General features: G+C 56.1%; 1 protein-coding gene across 1 annotated transcript; it reads left to right on the top strand.

Annotated features, from left to right (window-relative positions):
• Positions 1 to 508: 508 nt before the first annotated feature.
• On the top strand, positions 509 to 7,379 carry kat8 (K(lysine) acetyltransferase 8; the record flags this gene model as incomplete). Its single annotated transcript, XM_068026615.1, has 9 exons — positions 509 to 684; positions 2,097 to 2,150; positions 2,375 to 2,539; positions 2,772 to 2,861; positions 3,562 to 3,702; positions 4,636 to 4,729; positions 5,068 to 5,218; positions 6,134 to 6,288; positions 7,274 to 7,379. Coding segments are annotated over 9 exons (1,091 nt in total), but the record flags the coding sequence as incomplete, so codon positions are not given.
• Between the last annotated feature and the right edge of the window lie 14,094 nt (positions 7,380 to 21,473).

The raw sequence follows: 21,473 nt of genomic DNA, 5'->3' as shown, positions 1-21,473 counted from the left end.
CCTGTGTGTGTGTATCTCTCTCTCTCTCTCTCTGCCAGTGTGTGTATCTCTCTCTCTCTCTCTCTGCCAGTGTGTGTGTGTGTCTCTCTCTCTCTCTCTCTGCCTTGTGTGTGTATCTCTCTCTCTCTCTCTCTTCTCTCTGCCTGTGTGTGTGTGTGTGTCTCTCTCTCTATCTCTCTGCCTCTGTGTGTGTATCTCTCTCTCTATCTCTCTGCCAGTGTGTGTGTGTGTGTCTCTCTCTCTCTCTCTGCCTGTGTATTTCTCTCTCTCTCCCGCCCCCTCTCTCTCTCCCGCCCCCTCTCTCTCTCCCGCCCCCTCTCTCTCTCCCCGCCCCCTCTCTCTCTCCCCCCCCCCCCCTCTCTTTCTCGCTGTGTGTGTGTCTCCAGTGCAGTCGCACACTGGATGCGTTTCCCTATCCAAAGGGGTCTGTCGGGATCTTCCGTCTCTCCCTCCCTGCACTGTGAGAAGCTTTCTGAAACGGCCCTCCGTCTATTCTTGTCCCTCACAGTCAACCGGAGGCTGGACGAATGGGTGGGTAAGAACCGCCTGGCCCTTACCAAGACTGTGAAGGAAGCTGTGCAGAAAACCAGCGACCAGTACATGAGCGAACTCTCGGAGCAGCCGGAACGCAAGATCACCCGGAACCAGAAACGCAAACATGACGAGATTAATCACATCCAGAAGGTAAGGACATCGATCACAGTGAAACAAATCCTCCCCCACCTCGGGTCTGCAGCACACAAACAGGCCATTCGGCCCTTCATCTCCCTGCTGGTGTTCCTGCTCCACACAAGGCACATCCCGCCCCCTCTCCATCTCCCCCCAATCACCATATCCTTCTATTCCTTTCTCCCTCGTGGGTTTATCCAGCTCCCCTCCTTAAATACATCGATACTATTCACCTCAACCCACTCCCTGTGGGAGTGAGTTCCACATTCTCCCCACTCTCTGTGGAAAGATGTTTCTCCTCAATTCCCCCATTGGCTTTATAAGTGACCAACAAAACAAACAAAGAACAAAGCAAATTACAGCACAGGAACAGGCCCTTCGGCCCTCCAAGCCTGCGCCGATCCAGATCCTCTATCTAAACCTGGCGCCTATTTTCTAAGGGTCTGTATCTCTTTACTTCCTGCCTATTCATGTATCTGTCTAGATACATCTTAAAAGACGCTATCGTGCCCGCGTCTACCAACTCCGCTGGCAATGCGTTCCTGGCACCCACCACCCTCTGCATAAAGAACTTTCCACGCATATCCCCGATTGCCCCCCTAGTTCTGGTCCTGCCCACAAGTGGAAACCCCTTCTCTACGTCTACCCGATCGAAACCCTTTCATAATCTTAAAGAACTCTATCAGGTCACCCCTCAGCCTTCTCTTTTCTAGAGAAAAGAGCCCCAGCCTGGTCAATCTTTCCTGATAGTTCTAACCTCTCAGTTCTGGTATCATTCCAGTAAATCTATTTTCCACCTTCTCCAGTGTCCCGATATCCTTTTTATAATGTGGAGACCAGAACTGTGCACAGTGCTCAGAGAGTGGTCTAACTGAGGGATATGGAGACTGGAACTGTGCACAGTGCTCCGAGTGTGGTATAACCGAGGGATACGGAGACTGGAACTGTGCACAGTGCTCCGAGTGTGGTATAACCGAGGGATACGGAGACTGGAACTGTGCACGAGTGCTCCGAGTGTGCTCTAACCCGAGGGATACGGAGACTGGAACTGTACACAGTGCTCCGAGTGTGGTCTAACTGAGGGATATGGAGACTGGAACTGTGCACAGTGCTCAGAGTGTGGTCTAACTGAGGGATATGGAGACTGGAACTGTACACAGTGCTCAGAGTGTGCTCTAACCCGAGGGATACGGAGATTGGAACTGTACACAGTGCTCTGAGTGTGGTCTAACCGAGGGAAATGGCGGGTGAACGTCTTCGCTGAAGTTGAGCAGCTCGAGTGGTTGGGGGGTGCGTGGGGGGAGTGCTTGCGTTGCTGGCGACCCCACTAACTGTTTGCCGTGGCAGTGCTCCTGGTGAGGGTAAGGGAGTCAATACCAGTCAATGTTGGGCATTTATATTTTCTCTCTCTCTCTCTTCTCTTTCAGACCTATGCGGAGATGGACCCCACGACAGCGGCTCTCGAGAAGGAACATGAGGCGGTTAGTGTGGCTGGCACTCTGTCAGATAGGGCTGCTGTCTCTCTCTCCCTCGGGGGGGGGGGGGGGGGGGTCGCGCACTCGCATTCCTCCACCCCCCCCCCCCCCCCCCCCCGTCCCTCCCCCTGCACAATCCTGCTCTGCGCTCTGGCTTGTATCTGAAGGGTTGCCCAGAATGTCTAATCCAGTCTGCCCTGTCTCTCTCTCTCTCTCTCTCTCTCCCCCAGATCACCAAGGTCAAATACGTGGACAAGATCCAGATTGGGAATTACGAAATTGACGCCTGGTACTTCTCCCCGTTTCCGGAAGATTACGGGAAGCAACCCAAACTCTGGGTGTGTGAATACTGTCTGAAGTACATGAAGTTTGAGAAAACCTACTGCTTTCACCTGGTAAGATCGCGGCCCGGGTTGGGGGATGGTCCACGATTCGTATCGTGCGTCGGAGACGGAGTGACTGGCAGGGGCGGGGAGGGGGGAGCTCTCTCGGGTAACGGCCCTCGGTGACCAGGGCGGGGAGCTCCGGACTCCGGTGTTCAGTGGCTGCAAGGTGGTGGAGAGGGGGAGAATCTTCGTATGACCTCATGGACGTCTTTCTCTCCTTTTGTTTCCCCCCCCCCCCCAGTCTCAGTGCCAGTGGCGGCAGCCGCCAGGGAAGGAGATTTACCGCAAGACCAACATCTCCGTGTACGAGGTGGACGGGCGGGATCACAAGGTGAGGACCGGGGCTGATCGACTGCGGGTGGCCACCAAACCCCCATGCCGCTCGACACCGTTTACATCTCCAGTTCCCCCTTGGGCTGAGGAAGAGGGCACGAGTGGTCAGACCTGGGCAGGAGCCGTCTCCGTCGGTGGGTGCGTGCTCGCGAGGACGTGATTCGCGATGGGGGAGGGCTGGGTGTTTGGGAGGAGAGATTCCCGTCTCCAGGCTGCGGGAGACCCCCCCCCCCCCCCGGGAGTAGCCGAACGTAGGCGTGTTCAGGTACGGAAGACCGAACGCGCGTGCCCCTCCGCAGCCGCGACGCAAGCGTTTGGCAACCCCACACAGGAGTCAGTACTGGGGGAGCGCTGCGCTGTCGGAGGGTCAGGGCCGAGGGAGCGTCGCACTGTCGGAGTCTTCCCAATATTTAACCGGAGGAGCTTGCTGCCTATCCAGTACTGGATGTCGGATAAGCAGTCTGATGAGGGGTGGTGGTGAGGTCGGGCTGGGTGTCGTCGGCATACTTGTGAAAACTGACTCGTGTTTTCGGATGATGTCGCCGAGGGGCAGCACGTAGATGAGAAATAGGAGATGGGGGGGTGGCGGGCGAAGGATCGATCCTCGGGCGGGGGGGGGGCACATCGGAGGTAACGGTGCGGGAGCAGGAAGAGAAGCCATTGAAAGTCCCCTCTCTTTCTCTCCCTCTCTCGCACAGATCTACTGCCAGAACCTCTGTCTGTTGGCAAAACTTTTTCTCGACCACAAGACTCTGTACTTCGACGTGGAACCCTTCGTCTTCTACATCCTGACTGAAGTGGACCGACAGGGAGCGCACATTGTCGGCTACTTTTCCAAGGTCAGGGGTCGCGGGCAACGAGAGGAAACCTGGACACGCGCAGCACCGCCCATCCTTCAGTTCCTGGCCCAGTTCCTGAGTTGACCGATAATTCACCGTGTGTGTTGTGTGTGTGTGTGGTGCGTCTCACACTCTGAGCACTGTGTACAGTTCCGGTCTCCATATCCCTCGGTTAGACCACACTCTGAGCACTGTGTACAGTTCTGGTCTCCATATCCCTCGGTTAGACCACACTCTGAGCACTGTGCACAGTTCTGGTCTCCATATCCCTCGGTTAGACCACACTCTGAGCACTGTGCACAGTTCTGGTCTCCATATCCCTCGGTTAGACCACACTCTGAGCACTGTGCACAGTTCCCCGGTCTCCATATCCCTCGGTTAGACCACACTTGGAGCACTGTGCGCAGTTCCGGTCTCCATATCCCTCGGTTAGACCACACGCTGAGCAGTGTGCACAGTTCTGGTCTCCACATTATAAAAAGGATATCGAGACACTGGAGAAGGTGGAAAATAGATTTACTGGAATGATACCAGAACTGAGAGGTTAGAACTATCAGGAAAGATTGACCAGGCTGGGGCTCTTTTCTCTAGAGAAGAGAAGGCTGAGGGGTGACCTGATCAAGGCCTTTAAGATGATGAAAGGGGTTTCGATCGGGTAGACGTAGAGAAGGGGTTTCCACTTGCGGCCGAGACGAGAACTAGGGGAGGGGGGCCATCGATATAAAACGGTCACTAATAAATGGGGGAATTCAGGAGAAACATCTTTCCCCAGAGAGTGGGGAAGATGGAGAGGGGGTGGGATTGGGGCTTGTGTGGAGCAGAAACACCAGCACAGAGCTGAAGGGCCGAATGGCCTGTTTCTGTGATGTGATTGCAGTGGTATTTAGCTTAAGATGCAGAATTTTATTGGAACTTTTCTCCTGTGCTGACTAGGAGAAGGAGTCCCCAGACGGCAACAACGTGGCCTGTATCTTAACCCTCCCGCCGTACCAACGCAGAGGGTACGGGAAATTCCTCATCGCTTTCAGTAAGTGTGCATGCATCTGTAATCCGTGCCTGGCTCAGGATGTGCCTTTCCTGTCCGCAAGTGTCACTTCCTGCCCTCGCCGTCCTCCCTCACGCCTCTGTCCCCCGGCCTTGGTTCCCCGCGGCACACTTCTCTGTCAACGTTTCCCTCCCCATTCAGTTTTTCTATGTAAACAGTCACGGCGACCGGTGTGCCCTGTCGGGATCCGCGCGTGCCGCGGTTGGGGGGGGAGGGCAGTCACTGCCGAGGGCCAGTGGTGGGCGAGCGATTGAGGAGGGCAGGGCCTCTATCGAAACGATCTGAATGTGGGTCTTTCCTCCTCCTCCTCCCCCTTTCAGGTTACGAGCTGTCGAAGTTGGAGAGCACAGTTGGCTCCCCGGAGAAGCCACTGTCCGATCTGGGGAAGCTCAGCTATCGCAGCTACTGGTCCTGGGTTCTCCTGGAGATACTCCGTGACTTCCGAGGGACCCTCTCCATCAAAGACCTCAGGTCGGTATCCGGGGCGGGGGATGGGGAAGCTGGAGGGGAATTGGGGCTGCGGGCCTCTGGGGGTGCTGGTGGGGTGGGCAGTGCCCAGCAACACGGGGGTGGTGGGGGAGGGGAGGGGGCTCGCCCACCTGCAGTTCTAAGTTTCTCATTCCCCTCGCCCCCACTCTCTCCAAACGCCAGTTCCCTCTCCTCCGCTGATGGCACCCTCCACACACCAGGCGATGATCCCGCCAACTGCAGCGGATTGGTTGTTGGTGTGTGAGCTCAGGCTGCAGCGGCAAGTGCAACTGAGAGCCTCTGCCTGACTGTCTCCATCAGCTTGGGTTACACAGCTCCCTCTTGCCCCGCCCCCACTCCCCCTTCTCTCTCGCGCGCTCTCTCTCTCTCTCTCTCTGTCTTGCTCTCTCACTCTCTCTCCCCTCACCCCCCCCCCCCCCCCACCCCCTTTGTGCCACTTGGCAGAGACAGACCACAATCTGACCGTGACCTTCAGGTTAAGAAGAAATAATGGGATTTATTTAAAAATAACAAGACTACCCCAAAAAGCAAATCTGCAGCTGAGCAGGAGCAGCGGCACAGCGGGTAAGATGCACCTCCTCACATGGCACTGAGCCGCACAGAAGGCAAATCGCCGGCTGCAGTCACGCCGGCCTCTGAATCGCAGCAGGGGGGCGGCCGGGGTCGGGTGAGGCGAGTGGGGGGAGTCGGGTGAGGCATGGCATTCGGCTGGATTTGCCCTTTCCCGATCAGGGGCTGGCGGGAAAGAGGCGCGGCGAGGTGGTGCGAGAAGTCCTGTGTGTGCCGCGAAGCCCTCCGCAGCCGGATAGCCCGTCTCCCGGCCTGCCCCTGACCGAGGGTGCGCACCTGTTCCCGTTGCTCCGTCTGACCTTTTCCCCTCCTCCATCCCCCTCGCAGCCAGATGACCAGCATCACACAGAATGACATCATCAGCACGCTGCAGTCGCTGAACATGGTCAAGTACTGGAAAGGACAACACGTCATTTGTGTCACTCCAAAACTGGTGGAGGAGCACCTGAAGAGTGCCCAGTACAAGAAACCTCCGATCACAGGTAAAAATCACCCACATCGCAACACTGTCCTTTCCACCGCCCCCCTCTGGGACCGGGTGTCACAGTGCGTTAGATACACTGTCCTTTCCCCCTCTGGGACCGGGTGTCACAGTGTGTTAGATACACTGTCCTTTCCCCCTCTGGGACTGGGTGTCACAGTGTGTTAGATACACTGTCCTTTCCCCCTCTGGGACTGGGTGTCACAGTGTGTTAGATACACTGTCCTTTCCCCCTCTGGGACCGGGTGTCTCAGTGTGTTAGATACATTGTCCTTTCCCCCTCTGGGACCGGGTGTCACAGTGTGTTAGATACACTGTCCTTTCCCCTTCTGGGACCGGGTGTCACATTGTGTTAGATACACTGTCCTTTCCCCCTCTGGGACAGGGTGTCACAGTGCGTTAGATACACTGTCCTTTCCTCCTCTGGGACCGGCTGTCACATTGTGTTAGATACACTGTCCTTTCCGCCTCTGGGACAGGGTGTCACAGTGTGTTAGATACTGCCCTCCTGGCCAGTGAGTTCCAGACCCCTTGCCACCCTCTGGATGTGAAACCTGCTGCTCAACTCTGCTAATCTTTCTACGAGTTAGTTTAAAATCTGTGCCCCTCCATCCTCCTCCCCTTCCCGTTATTGACTTCACTGCTAAGGCAGTGTCCGGGCCCCTCTTAAACGTTAAAACTGAGTCAAACCTCCCCTCACTCTGCGCTGTTGTGAAGAATATAATTTGATTCCCAGTCTATTCACTCTTGCCCTCCGGGGTGTAAGATTCTCCAGTGGGTCCTGATTCTCATCAATCCCCTCTGTCCCCGCTCTGTTGCGATCACCTCCTTCCTGTCGTGTGGTGAGCAGAGCTAGATTTGTTCCCCGTCGCCCTACTCCTTCGACATCCGGCCTAACAGGGAGGGAGGGCAATTGCCAATCGCGGGGAGTTTGATGCCTGTTAACGGCTGTTTTGTCTCTCTCTCTCTCTCTCTCTCACCTGCAGTGGACTCCATCTGCCTCAAATGGGCCCCCCCCAAGCACAAACAGCTCAAACTGTCCAAGAAATGATCGATTGGTGGGGAGGGGGGTGGGTTGGGGGTGTGATGCCAGCCCAGCAGACGTGGCCTGGAGCGGAGTGGGGTGCGGTCGGGGAGCACGGAACCCATCGGGTACACAGTGGCCACCGCCATGATGGCACCGTTCGTTCGTCCCTCGGTCCAGAATCACAGCCGCGTGTGTCCATACGGAGACGCAGTAAGAGAAGAGAAAGCCCAGGATTGTGCCCTGAAACAGACAGTTGTCGACTGCCGGTGGGACCCTTTAATGGGACGGTTCTGTCCGACCCTGGCTTTATTTGTTAATCGGCAGACTTCAATTTCAACCCAGGACCAGCAGGAATGATCCAGTTTTGTTTGCAGAATTGTCGTTACAGTCCGGTTAAACCTTGTTCGAATTGATAATAAATGCCAGTTCTGTTTTGTTTATTAGGAGGGGGTGACCATCTCACTTTTGTACATGGGCACGACGCCCGTTCTCGCAAACCCCGGTTTAGTTTCTTCCCTCTGGAACACTTGTGTTCGTCCTGCCTGTGTTTGAAATCTCTCTTCCCCCACCGAGTCACATGGTGGTGACTTCAAGCCCCACGCACCTCAGAGGCCTGGGCCCTCGTGGTGTCGATATCCCTGGAGCCCCGCACTGTCGGAGGGTCAGTACTGAGGGTTTCCCGGGCACCGCCCTCGATACCTGGCCCCCCTCATACACGAACCAAACAGAGCAAAGCGGAACAGAACCAGTCGACCAGAAATTTTTTTTTGGATTTTTAATCGGTAGGAACGAACGCATTCCAGATTTGCAAGGAAAGGAAAATTATTCAGGAACGTCCCCACTTCACAGGCCCTGCTTGTGCACCGTCCTGCACAGTTCCGTACGCCCGTCACACGGGTGGAGTATTTCAGAACGCCAGGAGGAGGTGGTATGGCCCCCCCCCTCCCCCAACACAACCTTCTTTGACGCCCACTTCCCTCCCCACTCCCCACACCCGATGCCAGTGGTTACTGTATCAGCAGGAGACTGCAGACGAGGAGGGAGACGAGGGAGCCCGCCTGGTGCAGGCACCTCCCGGGGTTGCTCGGCGTCTCCTCTTGCTTCTCAATGAAGCAGCCATCCAGCGTCTTTTCGTGCTCTGTCTCCGGGGCAGTGAACTGTAGGCCGGGGACCTTAGCAGCGATCCAGTCCTGGAAAACGGCCGTGTCCGTGTAGACGCCAGGGCGGTTGGGACGTCCGCAGCTCTCGCCGAAGCTCACAATGCCCATCTGCACCCAGGAACCGTTGTTAAAGTAGACAAGCGGACTGCCAGAGTCTCCCTGTACCATCAAGCACACAAGGCAGAATTAAGTCAGAACCGTTCCTGACACACACTGCCCGGGAATAGTGATTACGTAGTGTTAGATACAGAGTAAAGCTCCCTCTGCATTGTCCCCCATCAAACACTCCCAGGGCAGGTACAGCACAGGGTTGGCTGTTGCTTAATTGGAGGTGCTGAGTGCTGATTGCAGCAACCAGCCTCAGCTGACAGTGCTAGTGGCTGTTGGAGGTTGCCGAGGCGGGGAGAGGAGCTACACCGAGCAGAGGGAGAGCTTCAACAACAATCACCATTACAGTGAAGAAAGAGACTTTTTGTTGGAAACGAGGCTTTGTCTGGAGGTGGGTCCTTAACATTAGTAATTTGCTTTGGACTGTTGGGGGAGGAACAAGTGGCCGGAACAACAAGGGGTGGGGCTGCCAATTCAGCAGGAATCTGTGCTGCTGCAACAAGCACACAGGGAAGCTCCCTCCCCACCCCAATTGCCCAGCCTGGGTCAGCTGAAGCTGCCCAAGCTAAAGAGATGAAAGGTGACAGATCGTGCCTGGGCAGCTTCAGCTGACTCAGGTGAAGACGCCTCCCCCAACCAGAAGACCAAGTGTGCGGGCAAAGACTGTTGTAAATGTGCTGTGTGCACCAGCTCCTGAGAGCATGCCATCCCTTACAACCTGTCTTTCCCTCTCCTCTATACCCTCAGCCTTTCCCCAACCTGTTTGTTTTTTTTATGTTCAGTATCTTTTGTGAACCTTTCATTTAGTTCGATTTGTCAGCCTACAATTTGTGGTGGCTTTAGCTCTTTGACCCATGTCAAGCCCTTCATCACCAGTGGTGGGGCCTTCTAATACCTATGTAGCTGCAGCCTCTGTGGCTGCTCACGCGGCCCCGTCACCCTTTAAATTGCTAACATCCAGCCATGGGCTGAAGAACTATCCCCACCCCAACATGTCCATTGAGGCCTGCGTAAAGGCAATGGCCGAGGTTGTCGGCCCCTCGGCCATTGTTGCCGCCTTGAAGATGTACGGGAAGGCTGTGTTCTTTCTGAAGAACAAGCGGGCGGTGTCCCTGGTCCTGAGTGAGGGGCTCACTGTGGGGGGGGGGGGGGGGAGAACCGGACCTTCCTGCTGGTGGACCCTCTGGGGGGGCCACTGCGCAGTGGATCTTACTATTAAACGTCCTGCCCTTCATTCCCAGTGAGCTCCTCCTTGTCCCTTCCTGGGGAGATGAGGTCGGGGATCACCCCAGTCCCGCTTGGTCTTCAGGAGAACAGCTCCCCCCACCACCAGCACCATGAGGGCCTCGAGCCCTGGGCGGGAGCCTCTGCCCCTCGGAATGAAAGTGGGGGGGGGCGGGGGGAGGAGATGCCCTGTAATCTCGCAAACTGGGTGTGTTGGCCGCTGGGGGTGACGACCCGGAGGAGGATGGGGACTCGATGAGCGGCATGGAGACTGATCTTGAATCCATCACCAGTGAGGCGGTGGACTCCCTCTGGTCTCCCACCGAATCTCCTCTCATCCCCACGGCGGAACTCCGGGACTTCCTCACGGAATGCAGGGGTTGCCGCGATAAAGTTCAGCTGGCCCTCAGTCGATGATCGAATCTGGCGCTGATCATCCAGTCCGTCCGTGCTGCTCTCAAGAAATCGGGGAAGAACACAGGCGTGAAACTAGTTGAGAGGCACCGTTTTAATGTGTTCCTCAATGGGTTGCTGGGGGAGTGGAAGGCCAGGTGCACTTCCACTCCCTCCTCACAGTGAGGTGTTGGTGACGGGTTTTAAGTACCTTTGACATGAAGATAACCATAGCCAGCCTCAACATCAACGGCAGCAGGGGGTCTCACCGCAGATTTCACAATCTCTCAGTCCTCAGGGAAGGGAGATACGCGGTGAGCTTTCTGCAGGAAACCCACACCGTTCCGGGAGACAAAGGCTCCTGGAGTGGCAGGGTGGGGTCTACATGAGTCTCCTCACCCCTATTTCTAGTGGGGTGGCTATCTTGTTGGCCCCGACTTTTCAGCCGGAGATCTTGGGGGTCAAGGAGCTAGTGCCGGGCCGCTTGCTCCACCTCGCCGTTCGCCTGGGTAGCGTGCCGCTCCACTTTGTGAACGTGTACGCGCCCAGGCCCGGCGCATTGCAAGCGCGCTTCTTTGAAGAAGTGTCCGCTCTCTTCAGCTGCATCGATAGCGGCGAGTGCATCATCCTCGGGGGGGGGGGGGGGAGAGGGGGGTGGATTTTAACTGTACCCTCGAGGTGGGAGATCACTCCAGTCCCCAGCGCGGCCAAGCGTCGGTGGAGAAGTTGAGGGAACTGATCAGCTCCCTCAACCTTCTGGATGTCTGGCGGAATCTCCATCCTGACTCCAGCGCCTTCACGTGGAGGTCTAGAGGAGGAGGGTCCTGAATCGACCGCCTCTACGTTTCGCAGGCGTATGTCTCCCGTGTCTCGGCGGCCTCCATGCGGCTGGTGCTGTGCTCCGACCACCACCTGGTGTGGGCGGAGTTTACTCCGCTCCGCACGCGGGCGGGGTCCGCGTACTGACACTTTAACAACCGGCTGCTGGAGGACGAGCAATTTCGGGACTCGTTCTGTCGATTCTGGGCTGACTGGAGAAGGAAGCGGGGGGCTTCCCCTCCTTGAGGCTATGGTGGGATGTGGGCAAGACTCACATCCGCGTCTTCTGTCAGGAATACGCGAAGGGGTCGACCAAGAGGCGGGAAGCCGAGATCGGGCGCCTTGAGAGGGAGGTGCTCGACTTGGAGTCCCGCCTCGGTCATGCCGTCGAGACCCGGCCCTGTGGCAGGCGTACAAAGAGAAGAAGGGCGCGCTGAGGGACCTGCAGCTCATAGGGTCCCGAGGCGCGTACGTGAGGTCGCGGATCCAGATCCTGGAAGATTTGGACCGCGCCTCTCCCTTCTTCTGCTCGCTGGAAAAATGGCGGGGGGTCCGTAAGCAGCTCATGGAGCTGCTGGCGGACGACGGATCCTCCATCACGGATCCAGAAGGAATGGGCCTCCTGGTCCGTACTTATTACAGTGCGTTGTTCTTTCCGGATCCGTCCAGTGAGGATGCGCGCAGAGTTTTGTGGGAGGACCTGCCGCAGTTCAGCCCGGAGGGCGCCGAAGGATTGGAGGCTCCGCTCACGTTGGCGGAGCTGACCGGCGCCCTCCACTGGCTCTCGAGGGGCAAATCCCCAGGGCTGGACGGGTTGACCGTGGAATTCCTCAGGGCGTTCTGGGACGTCCTGGGGGACGATGACGCACGGGTCCTGGGGGAAAGCCTGGTGACCGGGGAGATGCCCCTCTCGGGGCACAGGGCGGTCATCGTCCTGCTCTCGAAGACGGGTGATCTCCGCCTGCTTAAAAACTGGCGTCCGGTCTCCCTCCTCAGCACGGATTGTAAGATCTTTGCCCGGGCTATGTCTACCCGCCTGGGCTCCGTGCTGGCCCACATGATCCACCCTGACCAGTCCTACACGGTCCCGGGCCGGTCCATCCAGGACAACATTCACCTGGTCCAGGACCTAATCCATCTTTCCCAGAGGACTGGTCAGTCGGTCGCCTTTCTCTCCCTCGATCAGGAGAAGGTGTTCGACAGGGTGGATCACGAATTCCTTTCGGGACTCTGCGCGCTTTCGGACTCGGGCCGCATTTTGTGGCCCGGGTCCGACTTTTATACGCCGCCGCAGAGTGTCTAGTCAAAGTTAATGGGTCCTTGACGGCGCCCCTTCGATTTGGGAGAGGAGTGCATCGGGGTGCCCCATGTCCGGCCAATTGTTTCCCATCTGCGTGGAGCCCTTCCTGTGCCTGCTTCGCAGGAGGTTGACGGGATTGGCTCTGCGCGAGCCGGCCATGCGGGTCGTCCTCTCGGCTTACGCCGACGACATGCTCCTTGCGGTCACAGATCCCGTTGACTTGCAGAGGATGTGCAACTGCCAGCAGACCTTTTCTGCCGCGTCCTCCGCGAGGATCAATTGGGAGAAATGTTCCGGACTCCTGGTGGGTCAGTGGCGGGTGGACTCCCTGCCGGAGGAGTTGACACCTTTTGCGTGGAGTACCACGCACCTCCTCTATCTGGGAGTCCACCTTAGCCCCGCTGAGGAAGCCTGGCCGGCAAACTGGCAGGAGTTGGAGGCGAAAGTCACCGCTCGGCTGGGGCGCTGGACAGGACTGCTCCGAGTGCTTTCCTACAGGGGCTGAGCGTTGGTCATAAACCAGCTGGTGGCCTCCATGTTGTGGTACCGATTGGTCACTTTGGTCCCGCCCCCTGTATTTGCCACCAAGATCCAGAAGAAACTCCTCGATTTCTTCTGGGGCAAGAGGAAACACTGGGTCTCTGCCGCGGTCTTGAGTCTCCCGATTGAGGAGGGCGGCCAGTCGCTGGTGTGCATCCGCACCCAGGCTGCGACTCCGCCTTTGGAACCTGCAGAGATGTATGTCGAAGTCCTCCCAGATGGTGTGCACTGCGGTCAAGATGACACGCAGCTCCCGGTGGAGTCCGTTAGCCGCGCCTCTCTGAGGGAGTTCCTGTCTTTTACCGGGATCTATTCAGAGTCTGGAACATGGTCACCTTCAGTCAGAGTGCTACCCCGGTGGCGGAGGAGAGCGCCTCGGCTGTCTGGGCGGCCGACTCTGGGGACAAAGCGACGGGCGGAGGAGTAGCTGAAGCCCCCGGGACGCCCCACACTGCGGGTGACGAGGGTGCTGTGGTGCGCTCTCAGCCGAGCTGACCCCCGCTCGACTGGAACTGCTCATCGGACCCAGGCCCCGAAACCCTCCTCGGGAGCCGGTCCCGCACAACCCGAGCCGCCTCTCGGAAATGCCCTCCGTGCCATTCCAATCGGCGCGGAGGGGTTTCCTGTACGGGCTGCTCCTGCACACTCTCCACTTCCTCGCCCTCGTCAGCCGGCCGGACACGCCCTGGCGGTCCGCGTTGCCATCTGGCGGCGAGGGGAAACCCCGATGGAGGTCTCTCTACGCGGGAGTCTTCCCCCTTTACATCGGGGACCTGGGGTGGAGGGTGTTGCATAGGGCAGTCCCGTGCAATAGACTTTTAAGTAGGTTCACGGACTCCCAGGCCACCTGTACTTTCTGCGGCCTGGACGAGTCCGTGTTCCATGTATATATGGAGTGTGCGAGGTTGCAGCCCCTATTTGAGTATCTGAAGGGGCTGCTCCTCAAGTTCTGGCTGCACTTCAGTCCCACGCTCCTGATCTTTGGGCACCCGGTGCAGAGGGGCTTGGGCCGGGAGGAGGATCCCCTCGTCGGTCTGCTCCTGGGCCTGGCCAAGGTGGCAATTCACAGGTCCAGGCTGCGGGCCGTCGGGGGGGGGATGTCCGTCCTCCCCGATTGCCTGCCCCTCTTCCGCAGTTACGTTCGCGCCCGGGTGTCCCTGGAGAAGGAGCATGCGGTGTCCGCCGGTACGCTTGAGGCCTTCCGCGACCGGTGGGCACCGCAGGGACTGGAGTGCATCATCGACGCCGAGAATGGCATTTTAATTTGAGTTTTTTGTTTATTTATCTGGTTTTAATAAAGTCCGTTTATAAAATGTATATAAAGGAGGGGGAGGGAGGCTGGGCAATAAAGGCCCCCTTGACACGTAATACATAAAAGGGGCCTGGGGTATAAAGGCCACTTTCAAAAAATAAGGGGGTTCGATGCAGAGTAAAGCTCCTTCGATACGGTTCCCCCAACAAACAGGGTCATCCTGTTTCACTTCTTTGTATCTCGATGCTCAAAGCTATTGTGTGAGTGTGTGTCTCTCGGATTTGTCCTCCTCTTACCTGACAGGCATCCTTCTGGCCTCCTGGCACAGAAGCACATACCATCTTGTCGGTGATCTTGTAGGTTCGCAAACTGCTGCTGTCCGGCTCTTGGTATAACTGCTGACACGTCCGCCGTTTCAGTAACTCCACCTCCACCTCCTGGAGGGTCCCGGGACTCGGCAGACTGACTGCGGAAAGACAAAGCAGTGCACACGGTGGTGTAGAGGGTTCAAACCGTCACCTGACAGGAGTCTCCGAGATCGCCCGGCTTCCGCGCCCTAATACCTATCCCTGAGGTGACGGGGGATTTAACGGGCTCTGGGAACCCCCTTCCCCCCCTCCTCACAGTGCAGTCTGCTGACCCCCAACGCCCCCCCCCCCCCCCAGCACACAAGGCCCGAGAGCTGAGAGATCCACCCTGCCTCGCGAAAGATCGCGAGAGAATCGGAGTTATCGTCCCGACCGCCTGTGCTCTGATTGAATGCTGCAACAGATTAGAGGGGCCGAATGGCCTCTTCAGACAGTGTATCTAACGCACTGTGACACCCGGTCCCAGAGGGGGAAAGGACAGTGTATCTAACACACTGTGACACCCGGTCCCAGAGGGGGAAAGGACAGTGTATCTAACGCACTGTGACACCCGGTCCCAGAGGGGGAAAAGGACGGTGTATCTAACACACTGACACCCGGTCCCAGAAGGGGAAAGGACAGTGTATCTAACACACTGTGACACCCAGTCCCAGAGGGGGGAAAGGACAGTGTATCTAACGCACTGTGACACCCGGTCCCAGAGGGGGAAAGGACAGTGTATCTAACACACTGTGACACCCGGTCCCAGAGGGGGGGGGGAAAGGACAGTGTATCTAACGCACTGTGACACCCGGTCCCAGAGGGGGAAAGGACAGTGTATCTAACGCACTGTGACACCCGGTCCCAGAGGGGGAAAAGGACGGTGTATCTAACACACTGACACCCGGTCCCAGAAGGGGAAAGGACAGTGTATCTAACACACTGTGACACCCAGTCCCAGAGGGGGGAAAGGACAGTGTATCTAACGCACTGTGACACCCGGTCCCAGAGGGGGAAAGGACAGTGTATCTAACACACTGTGACACCCGGTCCCAGAGGGGGGGGGGAAAGGACAGTGTATCTAACGCACTGTGACAGCCGGTCCCAGAGGAGGAAAAGGACGGTGTATCTAACACACTGACACCCGGTCCCAGAGGGGGAAAGGACAGTGTATGTCACTGATGTACAGCAGGTTACGATGGTCAATTACCCCACTCCATTATCTCCCCCCAACCAGTCACCCAGCATTTGGCTCCACAGGCGATCTGGAAGGTGGAAGTCGGCAGACAGATGGGCTGGATGTAGTCAGTGTATGCGATTGAGCGGGTAAGGTGCAGCAAGGCGATGTCCGAGTCGTCTTTACCCTCCACGAAGTCACCATGATGGTGGATCGTTCGAACAGTTGAAGACATTTCGTTCAAATTGACTCCTCCCTGCTGATATCTTCCAAAATAGAGGGTGTATTTCGAAATCTTACTGCTGCAAAAGGCGACAAAACATGTCAGTTAATTCTCAAGATGTTCGTAGTTATCCTTTCCGTGCTGTCCGCGGAAATCCAACATTCACAATGAGAATGAAATTCCCTCTGAATGTTGACATTTACAAGTTCCGTGCCTTTTGGAAAATATTCTGCTTTTCTCTTGCTCGAACCGAGGCCCACGACTCTTATCAGTGCGACAAGGTCCTCAGTGAGGGATTCGACAGGGTCCCTGGGAGAATGCACTTACTGGAGGACGCAGTGAGCGGCAGTCAGAACCCATGCGTTGGAGACGAGCGACCCGCCGCAGATGTGCCTGATGATTTCGTGGATGCTGACCATCCAAGGCCACTTCCCGGGCGTGGTGTCCGAACCGCCCACAATCCGGTCGCTCTTCAATATCTGGCCGCAGGCTGCAAGATAAACGGGCGGAATCAGAACCATTTAACAAAGCCGAGAGCAGCCTTCGAATTGGATCCTCCCTCTGGGTCCGGGTGTCAGTGTGTTAGTTACTGACCCTCCCGTAGTGCAGCGCTCCCTCAGTGCTGACTCTCCGACAATGCAGCGCTCCCTCAGTGCTGACTCTCCGACAGTGCGGAGCTCCCTCAATACTGACTCTCCGACAATGCGGAGCTCCCTCAGTGCTGACTCTCCGACAGTGCGGAGCTCCCTCAATACTGACTCTCCGACAGTGCGGAGCTCCCTCAATACTGACTCTCCGACAGTGCGGAGCTCCCTCAATACTGACTCTCCGACAGTGCGGAGCTCCCTCAGTGCTGACTCTCCGACAGTGCGGAGCTCCCTCAATACTGACCCTCCGACAGTGCGGAGCTCCCTCAGTGCTGACTCTCCGACAGTGCGGAGCTCCCTCAATACTGACTCTCCGACAGTGCAGCGCTCCCTCAGTGCTGACTCTCCGACAGTGCGGAGCTCCCTCAATACTGACTCTCCGACAGTGCAGCGCTCCCTCAGTGCTGACTCTCCGACAGTGCGGAGCTCCCTCAATACTGACTCTCCGACAGTGCGGAGCTCCCTCAATACTGACCCTCCGACAACACGGAGCTCCCTCAGCACTGACCCTCTGACAGTGCAGCGCTCCCTCAGTGCTGACCCTCCGACAGTGCAGCGCTCCCTCAATACTGACTCTCCGACAGTGCGGAGCTCCCTCAGTGCTGATTCTCCGACAATGCGGAGCTCCCTCAGTGCTGACTCTCCGACAGTGCGGAGCTCCCTCAGTGCTGACTCTCCGACAGTGCAGCGCTCCCTCAGTGCTGACTCTCCGACAGTGCAGCGCTCCCTCAGTGCTGACTCTCCGACAATGCGGAGCTCCCTCAATACTGACCCTCCGACAGTGCGGAGCTCCCTCAGTACTGACCCTCCGACAATGCGGAGCTCCCTCAGTGCTGACTCTCCGACAGTGCGGAGCTCCCTCAGTGCTGACTCTCCGACAATGCGGAGCTCCCTCAGTGCTGACTCTCCGACAATGCGGAGCTCCCTCAGTGCTGACTCTCCGACAGTGCGGAGCTCCCTCAGTGCTGACTCTCCGACAATGCGGAGCTCCCTCAAGACTGACTCTCCGACAGTGCGGAGCTCCCTCAGTGCTGACCCTCCGACAGTGCGGCGCTCCCTCAGTACTGACCCTCCCGTTGTGCAGCGCTCCCTCAGTGCTGACCCTCCGACTGTGCGGAGCTCCCTCAGTGCTGACCCTCCGACTGTGCGGAGCTCCCTCAGTACCGACCCTCCCGTAGTGCAGCGCTCCCTCAGTGCTGACCCTCCAACAGTGCGGAGCTCCCTTAGTGCTGACCCTCCGACAGTGCGGCGCTCCCTCAGTACTGACCCTCCCGTTGTGCAGCGCTCCCTCAGTGCTGACCCTCCGACTGTGCGGAGCTCCCTCAGTACTGACCCTCCGACAGTGCGGAGCTCCCTCAGTACTGACCCTCCGACAGTGCGGAGCTCCCTCAGCACTGACCCTCCGACAATGCGGCGCTCTCTCAGTACTGACCCTCCAACAACACGGAGCTCCCTCAGCACTGACCCTCCGACAGTGCGGCGCTCTCTCAGTACTGACCCTCCGACAACACGGAGCTCCCTCAGCACTGACCCTCCGTCAGTGCGGAGCTCCCTCAGTACTGACCCTCCGACAGTGCGGCTCTCCCTCAGTACCGACCCTCCCGTAGTGCAGCGCTCCCTCAGCACTGACCCTCCGACAATGCGGCGCTCTCTCAGTACTGACCCTCCAACAACACGGAGCTCCCTCAGCACTGACCCTCCGACAATGCGGCACTCTCTCAGTACTGACCCTCCGACAGTGCGGAGCTCCCTCAGTACTGACTCTCCGACAATGCGGAGCTCCCTCAGTGCTGACTCTCCGACAATGCGGAGCTCCCTCAAGACTGACTCTCCGACAGTGCGGAGCTCCCTCAGTACTGACCCTCCCGTTGTGCAGCGCTCCCTCAGTGCTGACCCTCCGACAGTGCGGAGCTCCCTCAGTGCTGACCCTCCGACAGTGTGGAGCTCCCTCAGTACTGACCCTCCGACTGTGCGGAGCTCCCTCAGTACTGACCCTCCGACAGTGCGGAGCTCCCTCAGTACTGACCCTCCGACTGTGCGGAGCTCCCTCAGCACTGACCCTCCGACAGTGCGGAGCTCCCTCAGTACTGACCCTCCGACAGTGCGGAGCTCCCTCAGTACTGACCCTCCGACTGTGCGGAGCTCCCTCAGCACTGACCCTCCGACAACGCGGCGCGCTCTCAGTACTGACCCTCCGACAATGATATTGATCAGAATTGATATTCACTGAAACTAACATAGCGTGAGGGAGATGTGAAGCTGTTGGATTGTAAAGTTTATACTTACGCCGTTCACCTTGACCCCATTGGAAAACTGCAATAGAGAAAACAGTCCAATAAATACCAAACCCAGATCCAGAATGACAACATTTACAGCTTTATCAATGCAGTTCCCATAACTTAGTGTGTGTTGTATATAATATTCAGTCTGTTCAACAGTGTGTTATTATACAATGTATACATACCCAGTAACGCACGGTGTGTTATTATATAATATACACAGTGTTACACCCAGACATCGACAGTGTGTTATTATATAATATACACAGTGTTACACCCAGACATCGACAGTGTGTTATTATATAATATACACAGTGTTACACCCAGTAATAGACAGTGTGTTATTATATAATATACACAGTGTTACACCCAGACATCGACAGTGTGTTATTATATAATATACACAGTGTTACACCCAGTAATAGTCGGTGTGTTATTATATAATATACACAGGATTATATCCAGTAATAGACAGTGTGTTATTATATAATATATACAGTGTTACACCCAGTAATAGTCGGTGTGTTATTATATAATATACACAGGATTATATCCAGTAATAGACAGTGTGTTATTATATAATATACACAGTGTTACACCCAGTAATAGTCGGTGTGTTATTATATAATATACACAGGATTATATCCAGTAATAGACAGTGTGTTATTATATAATATACACAGTGTTACACCCAGTAATAGTCGGTGTGTTATTATATAATATACACAGGATTATATCCAGTAATAGACAGTGTGTTATTATATAATATACACAGTGTTATACCCAGTAATAGACAGTGTGTTATTATATAATATATACAGCGTTATACCCAGTAATAGACAGTGTGTTATTATATAATATACACAGTGTTATACCCAGTAATAGTCGGTGTGTTATTATATAATGTACACAGTGTTACACCCAGTAATAGTCGGTGTGTTATTATATAATGTACACAGGATTATATCCAGTAACTCATGATGTTATTATATACTCACACTTGTAATTGTTGAAATTGTTTTCCCGTTTATTTGCCTACTCCACTAGTTTATGAATTGGTTTCCTGTAATCTGTTGCTTTCCTCCTATTGTTAACTCTCCCTCCCAATCTTGTGTCATCTGCAGAGTTAGAAATGGTGCATTTTCTGGTTCCAAACTCTAAACTGTTGATTTGAGTTGAGAACAGTAGTGGAGCCAGCACAGAACCCTGTGGGAATCCACCTTCCATCTAGTGCTGGTCTGAATAGCTCCCGTTTCCCCCCGACCCCCTGCCTTCTGTCTCTGTTCCTCTATCTTTCACCATCTTCCCTTCCCCCTCTCCTCACCCGTTCGCCCAACCCTTCCCCCCCCCCGATCCTGTCCTCCCCTCTCTCATCCACCCCATCTGCAGAAACAATTCGAAAAGGAAGGGGAGCAGATTCCCCGTACTCATTCCTCCTCCACTCCACCGACCCCCGGGGCTGGATGAAACCAAACACTCACAGCTCAGGAAGATGATCGCTAGCAGACCGTGTCTGGTCTCCAAACCGTCAATGCACTGCATTCCCCTCTCGGTCCTGACGCTCCGCTCAACCTCGTTTGTTCCCGATGGGTGTGTAGGCGGAGGAATCTAGGGTGGAGGGCGAGGAATGCGGGTTAGGGAGAAGACAGCAGCGGGTAAGAGGTGTAAAAATCCAGATTAGTAGCTACAATACAATAACACGAAGGATCGGACAGGGGGAGGCCGTTCTGTCCATCGCCCACTCCCGCTCCCCACTCTTTCCCCATAACCCTGTAAATTTCTCCCCTTCAAGTATTTCTCCGATTCCCCTTTTGAAAGTTACTGTTGAATCTGCTTCCACCGCCCTTTCAGGCAGTGTGTTCCAGATCACAAGCAGATCCCGATTCCCGATTTTGAACAACGCCTCGATTGAATTTCCTCTTAACCTGCTCTGCTCGAAGGAGAACAACCCCAGCTTCTCCAGCCTCTCCACATTAACTGCCTTTAATAAATTCACGCTATCATTTATCGGCACAATGACACACGGCCGAGTGAGGAGAAGGCAAAAGCTCTGGAGATGTGGAGAAGTTGTTCACCCCCGGCTGGAGAGTCTAGAACACGGGGGGTCACAGTCTCAGGGACAAGGGCTCGGCCATTTCAGACTGAGATGAGGAGAAATCTCTTCACTCGGAGGGTTTGGAATCTTCGGAATTCTCCACCCCCGGAGATCTGTGGGTGCTCAGTCTTGAGTATATTAAGACTGCGATCTCTCATTCTCCTTTTCAAATCCCTCTCCGTCTCCCTCCCTCCTCCGAGGCGCTCCCTGTAACCTACCTCCTTGACCGAGCTCTCATACCCGGCCGACAAGGGCGTTGCTGCTGAACCAGCCTCTGCCGTGCCCAGGAATCAAGACTCTTTTGTTCAAAGAGAAAGTGGTGTCTGGAACACCTGCCGATTTCACTCAGTTACAACGGTGGACACATTGTAAAAGGCCACACGGCAGTGGGTGTCCCCAAGGCAGGGACAAGATCCAAGACAGGGCGGGGGGGAGGTGTTGGTGCAGCTGGAGGTCACGTCAAACACCTGCGGGTGTTAGGTTGTGGGGGGCTGCTGACGGAGAATGAGGGACGTCTCAGTCAATCCTGGGTGGGAATTGTCGGAACCCCGTCCCTGACGAGTCGCTGTCTCCGAGGGGGCGGCTCCGGAATCAC

This window comes from Heterodontus francisci, unplaced genomic scaffold, assembly GCF_036365525.1.
Source record: "Heterodontus francisci isolate sHetFra1 unplaced genomic scaffold, sHetFra1.hap1 HAP1_SCAFFOLD_928, whole genome shotgun sequence".
NCBI classification, from domain to species: domain Eukaryota; kingdom Metazoa; phylum Chordata; class Chondrichthyes; order Heterodontiformes; family Heterodontidae; genus Heterodontus; species Heterodontus francisci.
Note: the sequence above shows the minus strand (reverse complement) of the source record. Positions and strands in the feature narration are given on the sequence as shown.